This window comes from Acromyrmex echinatior, chromosome 13 (genome assembly GCF_024713525.1).
Source record: "Acromyrmex echinatior isolate Ae372 chromosome 13, ASM2471352v2, whole genome shotgun sequence".
Lineage (NCBI taxonomy): Eukaryota > Metazoa > Arthropoda > Insecta > Hymenoptera > Formicidae > Acromyrmex > Acromyrmex echinatior.
The window spans coordinates 5967608-5981628 of NC_141864.1; the positions used below are offsets into that span (position 1 = coordinate 5967608).

General features: G+C 30.4%; 1 protein-coding gene across 6 annotated transcripts in view; it reads left to right on the forward strand.

The window, feature by feature from the left end:
* The window catches only part of SERCA (ATPase sarcoplasmic/endoplasmic reticulum Ca2+ transporting SERCA), a 60446-nt gene that overhangs the window by 22858 nt on the left and 23567 nt on the right, over window positions 1-14021 (forward strand). For all 6 annotated transcript variants that reach the window (XM_087412892.1, XM_011064265.2, XM_011064268.2 and 3 more), the window contains exon 3: window positions 12230-12247. In XM_087412892.1, coding sequence (XP_087269018.1) covers window positions 12230-12247 — 18 coding nt within the window. The remainder of the gene's footprint in view (window positions 1-12229; window positions 12248-14021) is intronic.

Genomic DNA, 14021 nt, shown 5'->3' on the forward strand with positions numbered 1-14021 from the left:
TAAAGAGGAAGAGTGTACATTTAATAAAAATACAGATAGAGTAATTACACTGAGCCACAAAGATTTTTGTTTCTTAATAAGTAATGAATATTTTTTATAGGATTTTTATGTTAAAAAAGAATATACTTTTTAAAAAAAATTCCAACCTTCAATTTTTAGAAACTCCGTTTTAAATGTCTTATGTAACAACATAAAATAATGTTGTAACAGGTGAAAAGTACCAGATATTTATAACTTTGCAAATTTATATTATACAAGAATAAAAACGTTTATAACTTTCCATATGATGCAGTATTAACTCTCGAACGGCACACTTATTTTCAGCACTTTTGAAGTCCTTTGTGTTTAACTCGATTTTAAAGCTTTTGAAGTGCTCGAAAAATTCTGTAAAAATTCACACATGTTCTTTAAGGTTCCTACTGAATTATTCTGCTATGTAGACATTGGAAAAAAAGTTTAGAAAAATTATAAAAATTACTTTCTGCATCAGAAAAAGAAAATAATTCAGTTTTGATATAAAATTTGTAATTTTGTTATATATGTACACAAAAAAAACCATTGTAAGATGTTCTTTATATAGATATGACACTTTACAAAAAAAAAAATATATTATAGGGACCAGATGCAGAAGAAGTGAAATTATTTGAGCATCTGAAAATGTCATATTTTTTAATGTGGACAAATAATATTTTTTGAAAAAACGCATGCAGTTTGATTTTATTATCAAATATTAAAATGATTGTTTATTAACGCAAACAAATAAAAATAATGAAAAAAGTGATTACAATTATAAAATATTAAATTTTTTAATCCTTATCATAAAATGAAATATAATTTTGTAGTATTTAAATTTGCATAAATACATGTGAAAAAATTTTTTAGAAAAATATATACACGATAAAATAAGCCTACTCGTGAAAATTTTTCTTATAATTTTTATACGAAAATTGGAACACTTTTCAGAAATACTCAGAAATATTCGGAAAATTTATTTCTTCTTTCATACTTTGTTATACAAGTAAATTCTGAAATATTCTGAAATTTCTCATCCCACAATTTTTAAAAAATATTTCAAAATTTTTTAGATTTTATTTCATCGGAAATTATACTTACAAAAAAATTTTAGAAAAAATCTTATGATATTTCATAATTAACGTATATGAAAAATTCTGAGAAAAGATGTAGAGTTTCTGAGAAGTGTTCCAATTTATATCTATAAAAAATATGAGAAAGTTTTAAAATTATATAAAAATTCTGAAAAATTCTGAGAAAAATTTTCACCAGGATACTCAATACAAAAATAGCAAAATAACTGAATTCACTTACTTGTGAAAAAGACACCTTCCAATGGCACATATTGGTCTTTCAGTTCCACACGCAACTTTACGACTGCATTGCTCGACAACACACAGAGGTCCCGTGTCGCTTCCCTATATTTCCTTCATTATAAAAATTTTTTACGGAGGGAGGAAGGGAAGGGTATAGGGCCAGGCATAGGGACAAGTATATGAGAAATAAGAACTATTAGAAATGGCATGGAATAACCCATGTGTGCCGTTTGAGAGTTAAGATGGAATAAAAACTTTTTCTATATATCACATGGAAAAAGAACTGTTTTCAAATTGTTATAATATATCTTGGAAATGAAAAATCATATCGAAACGGAACAAAATATATTTTAAAGCTAAAAGTTGATACCTTCGTGTGGCATTAACAATGCAATTTATTAAAAAATTTTTTGCTACATATACATATATATATATATATTTTTTTTTTTCAATAGCTAAATATACATAAGAATCATCATTTAAATATTGGGAAACACAAACTTTATTCCTCACTATTATTAAATTATTTGTTTAAAATAATTTATTGGCAATATATGAAACAGATTTTTTTTTATGTATAAACTCGATCGAATTGTTCCGATAGCAGATAATGGATCACTTTAATAATATTAATCACAAATTAATGTCCTTAAGTCGATTTACAATTGTGCATTGAAAAAAGATTAATCATTTGTGAACATGAATCGATTTGTCTTCAAATACTAAACAGTTACATATATAAGCAGTTATGATTAATAATAATTGTATTTATATTTGCTTCGTTTGCGAATATTTCATTCACGTGTGTTTAACTCCGATTCCGCGAGATACGCCCGCATCTACAAGAATGGAGTTCGTTTGCAGCGTGCATTTCCTTATCTTTTTAGGTCAAGGATTAATTGCCGATTCAGCAGTGACGGATGTTCGTAATCGAAGAAAAGTTTGCGCGTATATATCTTCTATGTATATGAGAGTTTTGTTATTTTTTGGTACTCTTTGAAACTTACCATTGCGTCGAAGCTTTATTAATAAAAGAGGAAAGATCTGAAGAGAAGAGCGATTCATTGATACTGAGAGAAAAGTGTTTTTTGTATTTGTGAATATAATTGCTTGATAAAATAATTAAGAATTCTATTTTTATAATTATTACTGTTAGTACTAATTATTATCTTTATAATTTTATATTATACAAAAAAATATATACTTATCCCCGAAAACGATTATAAATTTATAGTCAAGTACATAAATATGATAATAATATAATTATTTCATACATTTCATATAATATAATATATTTTATGTAATATAATATGTTATTCACATTATGGCAGTAATAACTGTAAAAAATGGAGTTCCTAATTATAATTATTTTACTACGTTATGATAATACAGTCACAAATACCACATACTTTTCTCTTAGTGTATAATAATCAGAATTAGAAAGACGTGACGATTCGTGAATGTAAACAATCACGTGAATATATAGATAGATTTTAACAATATTATCAGATTTGAACTTTTGTAGAAAGCATTATTCTACCTTAGTGCTATAATTAATGAAAGAAAATAACGAATGGCCACTGCGGCTAGACTGAAAGCTCGAGAGCTGTATTTCATTTAGCCTTAATCCGCTTTACAGCAAAAGCATCTAACACGTGTGTGCTTTTACATGACGATAATTACATTCTTTAACGTCCTCGGGGCTCTTTGTGTTTCGACGTGTCGCACTCCGCAAGTCGCGCATAAGAGACACCTGACGTGGATAACTTTCAGCGTAAGCAACCACGTCAGAGCAAACGTCGTTGGCCGATTCATTATTAATGCGCTGACTGCAAAGAGACGTTTTCACCGACGCCTTCCTGCGCCTCGCGATCACGCGATCACGTATGAAGGCCGAGGTGCATTGCGACGAGGATACAAAATGACTGAAGTTCAATCTTCACTGGCGTTATTCTCTAAGATTCTTCAACTTTTATTTTAATTAAATATTTGATGTTTTGACGCAAGTATTAATCTTTTCAAAATCTTATATCAATACAAATGCAATCAAATCAAGACTAAAATCTTTAAAGCAAGATTACAATATTCTTGCTTATATATGAATATATTATGATTGATTTAAGAATAGTCTTTTTTTTGTGTTTGTATATGAATATGTGTAAAAGGATTGTTTCTTATTTTTTAGTTTTAGCGTTCAAAAATCTTTATTTCCATTATATCGAAGATACAATTCTGAATGTAATATTTCGTATTTTTATGTTTAATTCGTAACTCTAAATTTGTTGTTTTCTCGACTAAAAACTTTCGATTACGTCAGATACTTTTTCATCTTGTCACTCGTAATCATTTTAATTTGCACTATTATTATTGCACAAGACTACTGAAAAAGATAAAAGATGTAATTGCATAATTTGTGCAAGAATTATTCTTTATGTTTTTATTTCTAGCGCTCGAAAAGTATCTTTTCTAATTTTATTATATCAAAAATACAATTTCGAATATAATTTACGCACATATATTTTTTAATTTATAAATTTTAAATTTTCACTTCTTTAACTTGACTGTCAGGTATTTTATTTTGCACTCATAATCATTTAAAAATTCGCACTATTATTCTTACAAAAAAATAATAATAATAAAACTAAAAAGAATAAAAGATAAAATTGCACAATTTGTGCAAAGAATTTCACGTAAAGAATTATTTTCTATTTTCTATTTTTAGCGTTTGAAAAGTATTATCTCAAATCTTCATTATACCGAGAATATAATTATGAATGTAATTTCACACGCACGTTTTAAATTCGTAACTTTAAATTTCTTCTTTAAAGACACTCGACTATTAGATATTTCTTCATCCTATCATTCGTAGTTATTTCAATTTGCATTGTTATTATTACACGAGGATACTGAGAAGAATAAAAAAAGAAATTGTATAATTCGTGTAAAGAATTATTTTTTATTTTTAGCATTTGAAAGGTCCATTTTTTATAATCACATTATATTGAGAATACAATTCCAAATGTAATTTTGCACGTATGTTTTTAATTTGTAATTTTTAATTTTCTTGTTAAAAACTTAATTACTATCTTCTCTTTCATCTCATTTATAATCTCATTTATAATCATTTTAATTTCCTTTTGTACAGAGATATTAAAAATACTAAAAATGATAAAAGATAGAAATACAGCGAATCCAAAAAGTTTTCGTACAAGAAAATTTTTTAATAAAAATCTTATTTGTAGAAAATAAAGTTAATTAGCAATTTTATACAATGAATACATTCTAACATAAACAAATGTGCTTCGCGTATATTTCTGATTTTAAAAGCAAAATTTCTCGACTGTACGAATTTGAGCGTTCAAACAATATAATTTTTAATTTGCACTTATTTTTAAGATGATATATTTTCTATAATTAATACACATTTTTTTAGTATATATAATTTTGAGAACCATACAGTCTATTTTATTCTTTATCGATAAATTGTTAATCATTCAGCAAGAAATGATTTATTAGACGTTGAATCGACATCGAATTGGTGTCGAAATCACCAGATCGATATCGACTCGATATCAATTTGATAAGTCATTTCTCGCTGAATAATGTTTACTTTTTAAAAATAAATAAAAAAAAAATATTTTCTCTGTATACGAATATTTTTTGCACTCAGTGTACATAATTTGACATAAGAATTAATCGTAGATTGCATAATGATGATTCTTACGCCGCGTCTTACTCAAGCTTCGTAAATAACCGCGATGGGCAAGCGGTTGTAAAAATCGCTCGGCGCTTAATAAATAGCTTAATAAATCGCACATGTGTTGTGAAATTGCATTAGGAGTTGACGCGGCTGAGTGAGGTTAATTCGTTTTAAGGTCGCACTTTAAAGTCGCGGCGTGCCGTGATAGTTAGCATGCTTGGGCGCCTTGTATCCACTTCGATATCACTTCATGCGATTATCCATTTAATTAATTTATTCTCGATCGACCTTCGTCTCCTTATGTTCGAACGTTACATCTATTATTATTCTTTAACGTTGATATACTTTCTTCATTACATCATTCATTCGCGATTACAATTTCTCGTATTGCTACATGACACATGTATAAACACACAGCCAAGTAAGACAGTCGCCACAAATAATTCGTCACAAATTTTCTTAACTCTTATCATTCAATTGTAAGATGTAATTAATTAACCTTTAACCATTAAAAAAAAACAACCGAAAATATCGAAATCTCGAATATGCCTCAAAAACTTTTCAATGCGTTACATTGATTAAAATGAGCTTTTAAGAAATGAATGTTGTCTTGTCACTTTGATGCATAATAGTAATTGAAACAACGAATTTTGGTCAAAACGCACATTAAAACGATGTCTAATTTGATGTAAATTTGAAGATATACGGATAAATCGATACAAAAAATTATTCTTTTATATTATTTTATAAAGATATTAAAGAGTGTATAGAATTTAATATTGTGTATTGATTTTGCTGGTTCATTAAACTCGTACAATTTATAGAGAAAAACGCATAAGACATTTAGAATCTAGTTTGGAGCTGAGTCTTACCAAGCAAATTGCTGTTATTTATTTTCCACTCATGGATCAGAACCAATGTGTGAAAAAGAAAACCTAGAACCTATGCAAATAGCGAGAGAGATAACATACAAGGCTAAAGCATACGCGCGTCTTGGTTAACCAAGTTTTGACGAAAACTTCCAGTAGAAACTCGTAAGCACCAGCAAAGTTTACCTTGGTCTCGTCGGGCGCTATCGTCAAGTAATCTAACCAATCGATATCAGAAATTTCCACTCTTCCGTTTGTTAACAGGAAACAACTGTGAGCATCGAGAATTTTATTATTGCGGAAATGCACATTTAAATGTCGAATTTGTAAGCAGGGTTCAATCATTTAATTTAAAAAGCGGTCTTGCAATTTTCTTCTAATTTAAAGAAATAATTAAAAAGTAATGTGTTTTATTCTCGTTTTCATGTTTTAAACACTTAAACACTTAAAGATGTTTTCGTTTTAAACTTTTTCAGTAGACAAAACACTACACGTTTTAAACACGTGTTTTGTCTATTGAAAAAGTTTAAAAATAAAATATCTTTAACTGTTTTAAAAATGGAGACAAGAATAAAACATTTTAATATCTTAATTAAACACTTCTTTTTTCAGTTGATCTTACAATTATTTTGACATACTTTAACACTTTTCGAAACAGATTTTTTCCATTGTTTAGATAACCTTAGCTTTGATTAATAGATTTGTGACACGTTTGATTTCAAGATACATCATCTTCGAAATTTTCTTGGAAGTTGTGTACACCAGAAATAAACATTGTACAGAACTCAAGAATTTTGTTTTTCTTTGCTAAATTTGGGACTTTGTTTAGCTCATTTACATGACACTATGCACAAGACACTTTAAATATATTCAAATTCTCGTACATGCACGATATTGGCCTCTCAATGTCAAAAAAACAATATACGTCAAATTCTATTTCTATAATAAATAATAATTAGTTTCTCGATTCTCTGTGTGACATGAAGAGCATTATGAACGTGTTAAGTCTTTCTTGGACAGTTATACTCGACAGTTATACTCGACTTTTAATACCTATTATATATTTGTGAATCGAATGTAAGGAAATAATAAATATTATGATTAAGGGTATTCGAGGACAATCGAAAATTTTCCACACAGCACGAGCGATCGAATCGAGTATGCTCAAACAGTATTGTTTTATCTTCTCTGCACTCGAGTGTCACCATACGATAAATAAGCACTCGACATACACGTGTATTAATGCTACTCATTCGTGCATGTAATGAGGTTTCGTTTGTCACAAACGCAGTTGGAGATTAGTTTCGTGGTTGACCTCAGAGCCGTCCATGGAAATTGTATCGCGTTCGTCTATTCCGCATATATGATGGAATTTGTCTTCCTTGTCGCCATTTATCAACTATGTATTATTCTTAATATCCAATTGTCACAGGTAATAAACGAAATGAAATGAATGGAAAAAGAAAGAAATTGTCTCTTTATTGTCATATTATTTATTTATTATTAATTAATTCACGAAATACTTAGGCTGTTTATCTTGTACATTTTCTCATTAATAAACGAAATGAAATGAATGGAAAAAGAAAAAAAATTGTCTCTTTATTATCATATTATTTATTAATTAATTCACGAAATACTTAGGCTGTTTATCTTGCATATTTTCTCATTTTTCACTTATATCGTCGTTATTCTTTCTACATTTTTTTCTTCCATAAATGTATCTTTTTTTTAATAATTAATGATACTTTAATCGAAATGAGTAAAGTGACTGATGTGTGTGTTTAATAATTGATTTCTTCGTAAGTTGGTTCGACATCGTCAAAATGTTCATTTTTATTTAGGATTATTTGTAAGTTTTTGTCGTCTTTGTACGAGGATATATTTCTGCAGAAGGATCTTCGGTATATGCGTTTCCATTCCAGCATGATATTTGCATGAATTTCTCTTCGTTCTACTTACATAAATCTGTCTAAAGCCGTAGTTATATTATAGCGGTTTCTAATTCGTTTGCCATTGTGATTGGCGATTGCTTTTCAACCAATCGGAACAAAACAGTCCGATTGCTTTGCTTTGATTGATTGAAAAGTAATATCAATCGCAATCGCAATCCAATCGGCAATCTTAGCGTGATTACAGCTTAAAGCGGTCAAGCCTAGACGATTCGTAGCGTTTTTTAATGAAAGAATGTTATTTATTTCACATGAGCATTAAAAAATACATTAATGAAAGTACTTCCCATCACTTGTAAAACGCTACGAATTAATTCCAACACCTAATATATGCACAATATTTGGTATTGCACAATATTATTGATTATCTGAAAGTTATATTAAGCCTCCAGATTGTTTTGAATTGTTTAAAGGGGGCATAATATAATATAAAATATTATATATAAAATAATTAATATTATATAAAATAATTATACAATAATATTGAGCGTCTAAAAGCCACTTAAATCATCGCCGCGTTGCACGATTCGATGAAAGTTTCTCCGAAACTTGGACGCGTTCCGGAACTTATTCACTACTTCGTTACACGTGAATCGTCCCGGTTAAGTTCATCGGCTAAAGTTAGCACGTGCATGGTGTGCGGAGCTAAGCTGGAGCAACGTGTCGTTCAATGCACAACCGGCGGATTTGTTTGTCGCGCGTTTCTATCGGCTTTGTGCGGCCGTTCACTGTCGCGTGATAATCCGTAGCCCTGACGTTCTCGCATGGCGCGGGGAAAACTCCCAGCTTTTTCCGCACCTTTTCCCGCCTATGCTCGATCATACCTCGATCGCGCCGCATTTGCTTCCGTACGGCGTGACGACGCCACCTCCCGTAGCTGACTCGTGTATTCGTAGTGTGCGTAAAACGCGATCGATGCCACCTCGCCAGAGAGGATCGTGTGCCTCCAGGTGTTCTTACGAGAGTATCTTCCACGCTTATCCTGCAGCCTTTAATATTGATTACGTTCATTTCATTACCCTCAATCTTGGAAATCTATGGAAATTTAACATTGATTGTATTTCACGAGATTTTTGTGATACGTTCTCTAGATTTTTTGGACTGAAAATTGAGCCAATCTTGAAAAAAGAATGAAAAGTTTTCACTCTTTTTTCAAGATTGGCTCAATTTTCAGTTTTTTGAAGTGAGATTTTACTCGAAAAGATTTAGAAAGCGAGAGGAATGATTTTGTAAGGTAGTTAAAAAAGGTTGATACAGATCTGCACTAAAAAAAATTTCTGGTTGAAAATGGATGAATCAGAATTTTTTGGTTAAATTTATTAGAATTTTAGTTGAGATAATTGGAATTCTGATTGATACAATATATTTCTGGTAAAATCTACTAGAATTTTTATCTTTAGTAGAATAATTATCAATCAGAATTTTACTTATTTCAACTAGAATTTTAGTAGATTTAATAAGAAAATTCTGATTCGTCCATTTTCCACCAGAATTATTATTTAATCCAACCAGATCATTTTTCTCAGTGAAAATAATTTTGTTGGACTATCAAAATAATTTGTAAGAAACTCAATCACGATGAGCATTGCTGCAACAAATTTTTATATTTTAGCAATTAACTGGCCATCCTTTAACATAATTATTTTGATAATCCAACAAAATTATTTTCAGATCTGTATCTAGCTAAATTTTTAAATACTTCAGCAAAACCATGAACAATTGTAACTTATGTAAGATACTCTATTCTTTTTTTAAGATGAAATTTATTATCGAAATCTGATAGAAGTAATTCTGATACTAGAACTATATCAATAAAGATCCTCCCTTTTTCATCCCTGATTGATATTTACTGATATCATTTTCAAAAATCGATATGATATCACATCTCGATACTAGGTTACAAGGTACAACGCTCGCATGCGAATTAACGAGTTTTGCAACGGTGCAATCGATGTGAAATTGAAGTTATTATTCGTGCGACAAAAACGCTTTCACGCCTGGCTTTGTGTAAATCCGAGAATTACACGCGGCCTTTCAGAATCCCATTGCTGATGTGCGTTTCACGGGAAACGACATGTTCTCTGTTGAACACGTCAATCGCGAGACGGCCATTCAAGGAAAATCTATGCGGATCCAGTGTACGAATCAATGACTCCCACGTGTCTCTGTTTTTCCTCACGTGTCACTCCGTACGTATCGCGAGCAGACAAGCCGCTCGCGTCGATAGACAGTTTGCTTTTCCATATTGCAAACACGGTTCTTCTCTGCATTCGTCCTCGATCTTTTCCAACAAAATGTATATCGTCTAACGTCACTTATTTCTAAGCACTCGATACTATGTAATAAAATTCTGTTTCTAATCCTCGAAGCTAATCCGCGAAGTTAATAGGCTAAATATTTAACTTTAAAGATGAGAGACGTTGCGAAAAAAGGATAGTATATGAATTTTTATTCAAGATAAGATCCATATTGAAAAAATTGAGAATTAACAGAACACAGAAAGAACAATTTTTATTTTGCTGAAATATATTTAACACAATTCAGCTAGATACAAATCCTGAAATAATTTTATTTGGACGTAATCATCAAAATGATTATGTAGAAATCTTAAACATGATAAGCAATGCTAAAAAGTTTTAACAAGCAACTAGTTCGGGCGCCTTACATAATTATTTTGATGATTCAACAAGATTATATTTCAGATCTGTTAAATCTTGTATCTTGTATCTTGTTAAATTTCTAAGTATTACAGCAAAATTATCCTTTCCATGAAAATATAATCAATCTAAAGCATCAACATACATAACGTAACTGATACATGAAAAGAATAATTTTATTAGTGTATTTACAAAATTAACTGACAACTGAAAATAATTTTGCTGGACTTTCAAAATAATTACGCTCAAACTTGATAATAATACTGCAAAACGTTTCCCTAGGACATCGAAAATTTTATTTTGCTAAAATTTTAGAATTTTCAACAAAATTCTTCTTTTTATGTACATACCGATGTTCCTATATGTTTGAATTTCTAATAGCGAATTCAATTGGACGCAGTTAGATGCACTGGTACATATTTACACATTTAAACTGTACACTGAGTAAAAAACTATAATCTGAATAAAGATGATATACCTCAAACGATAAAATACCCAATACATATCTTAAACAGCATAAATTAAACAGCACAATAAAGTATATAGAGATTTCGCGGTTTTAATCCGTTTACATATTTTTATTTAAACATACATCTTTACATTGATTTGTATACGACAGTTTTAATGTGCAGCAGTTAGTGCGTCAAACTGAAATCGCTATTAGGCAAGATGTCTTACGAGATTCTGCCTTTTCCCAATGCGTAAATATTTATACAACGATGCTATTAGAATTTACAGAGACGCATGATCGCCCACACACCCAATTTCCAGACGTTAATGAACGCTCGAAAGAGTAATCGACCTCGTGGATTAAACTGGATCAGAGATTCTCTTATGTATGATAAAAATATCTGACCTTTTGGCTGCGCGTAACAGCGAATTCATTTTATCAACATTATTCAAATAATCGTTAATATTCAAATAATCATTAAAATTCTTAAGTTTTGCTTGCGATTTTATACGTATCTCTTTTTTAAACCTCAACTATTTTGAAGATCATTCTTATAATAATTTAATTTATTATTTATTAATTTATTATTTTTTACTGTTTTCGAAATAGTTTTTGAAATAATTGTCCATTGAGTTTTTCTGATGGACGTTCGTTCGATCTCTTGGAGAAGCCGATGTTATAACGTGTACAAGATTTTAAGCGAAATTCGATAATATTGAATTTTTGCAAAACTTCGATCCATTTCGCATTAGCTAGAGAACTTCTATAACATCTACTATAAATCTTTTCAGCATTCAAAAACTGTCACTTGCACGTTTAACTCAACCACTAGATATCCCCCTAGGTACGCCCATTTTGCACGCCAAATTCGTTTTCGTGGTTTCCTTCAATTTGTTCGCGTCAAATTATGAGATTCTACACTCTTGACGTTTCTGTATAATTTCAACTAGGACACCTTAAAGCGGATCCTTCACAGCGTTTAAATACTTCGGATTGAACATATAATTTTTATATATACTTATAAAGTATGTATTTCACTGTTTAATTTTCAAAAAATTTAAAATATTTTCCACAGTAATGTTTAAATAATTTATTTCCATTTGATAATTATGAAGTTATTTGCTAAGGTTTTTATATTAAAATCCTATGAGAAGTACTTTTTGGAGCAATTGTTACTTAAAATAATACTGATTTATATTTCTGCACTTTATTATAGTTTTATTATTCGATGTATAGATGAGGCGATATTTTAATATTTCCCTTTTTATGTTACAGAATTGCCAGCTGAGGAGGGTGAGTACCAACTTTCGACGTCGCTTGACGTAGTAGAAAACAGGTTTGCGACAAATTGGTATACAAATTACTTTTGATGTAGCAAGGCAAGTTTATAAATCGAGAACTTATCTTTTTTTTCTTATGCCTCGTTTTTATGTCGAACTACTAACTTTGTCAGCGTTGTATTAGGTGCTAATTTATAATTTATAAGTTTCCGAATTTCTCTTCTCGCCTGTCTGGACAAACGTCGGTCGTTTGCAGGGAAGATTTTCGCCACGTGTTTGCTGTCAAAGTAGGTCAGCACGCTTGCTCTTGGAATTCCATAAGCTTTGAGAATTAGCATCGCTACGTTGCACTTACAAATGCAACACATTGTCGTCGATTTGATCCGCCGCTCGCAAAATCGCCTTTGCAACTTCTGAGAATTCTTGGGATTATATTCAGGAACTTTACAATGTCAATTAATCAAAACAAAAGGTGTGAAAAAACGGTATGAAAGACGAATATTCATGGAATGAGTACACCCATTTTTTATATATAAAAAAATAAAATATAAGAGATATGATAAATGCGGAATATAGGAAAATAAATATTCAATACTTTTTATGATAAATGCTTTTTATATTCGAGCTCTTTGAACGTAACGTCGAGCGTAGATCTTTCTAGCTTGCATTTTCTCTTTTTTTGATCTCTTTGGTAAATATCTCTTTCTAACTTTATATATCTCTCTTCTATAATTAAAAATCTGTAAATAATAAATCTAATCTGATACAATAACAAAAAATCTCCAATAAAATGTTCTTTTTCCGAGACTTATCTACTAATAAAGGATTATAGGAAGGCATCAGTCTGCTGAAAGTAAAATTGAAAATTTGTATTTTTCATATAAAAATAAATGCATTATATACATATGAAACGGTTTAATAAAATAATTATATTTAACGATGCAATTTTAAAATGAAAATTTTCTCATTTTATCTTAATTATTTTTTACAAATATGTCCACTTATTGAAATCATTTTTGTTTCAAATACTAAATCGCCGTCAAATTTTATATATTTAACTTTTCGTATATAATTTTTTTGTTTACAACTTCTTATATATAACTTTTAGATACAGTGTGGAAAAATTTTTAATATTTTTCATTTTGTTACAAAATACGTGCAATCCTTGAGGAGATAGCAGCAAAGATAAAGTATTTGATGAAACGTTCTATAGATATAAAATAAAGTATCGACAGAAGGAAATGTAGGAAAGGTATATTGCACGACTGTCACGAGAGACTTGCAGGATCCAGGGAATACCTGGGTCACTTGCCCCATTTGTCGAAAGACGTCAGCGCGTAACGCCGTACGTCGCCTTCGACTCGGCCGTAATTGTATCGGCATTGCATTCGACCCGCGCAAAGACTCGCGCTATCTTTCCGTCGCGTCGACCTTCGACAATGAATCGACCCGCCGTAGTCGCAGCTCTCGTTCGGCGTTATCGTTCATGACGCGGTATAGCTAGAATAAAAAAAAAGGAGAGCGAGAATCGAGAGAAAATTTTTCACATTTTCCTGAAAATACGTCCTGGATTGCATCAAACTGCTGAAATTGACTTCGATAAATCGGAGTCAAATTGGCTCGAAAGCGTGACAGCTGACGTTGACGACAGTTGACGATTAGATCGATTGCAGGCGTGGAATTTGTATCGCTATACTACGTATGAATGTAATATATTTCAATATATAATAGATTCTGCTAAAGCAATTACGTGAAAATTAGATCGACCCTGTCGCGACTATTAAAAC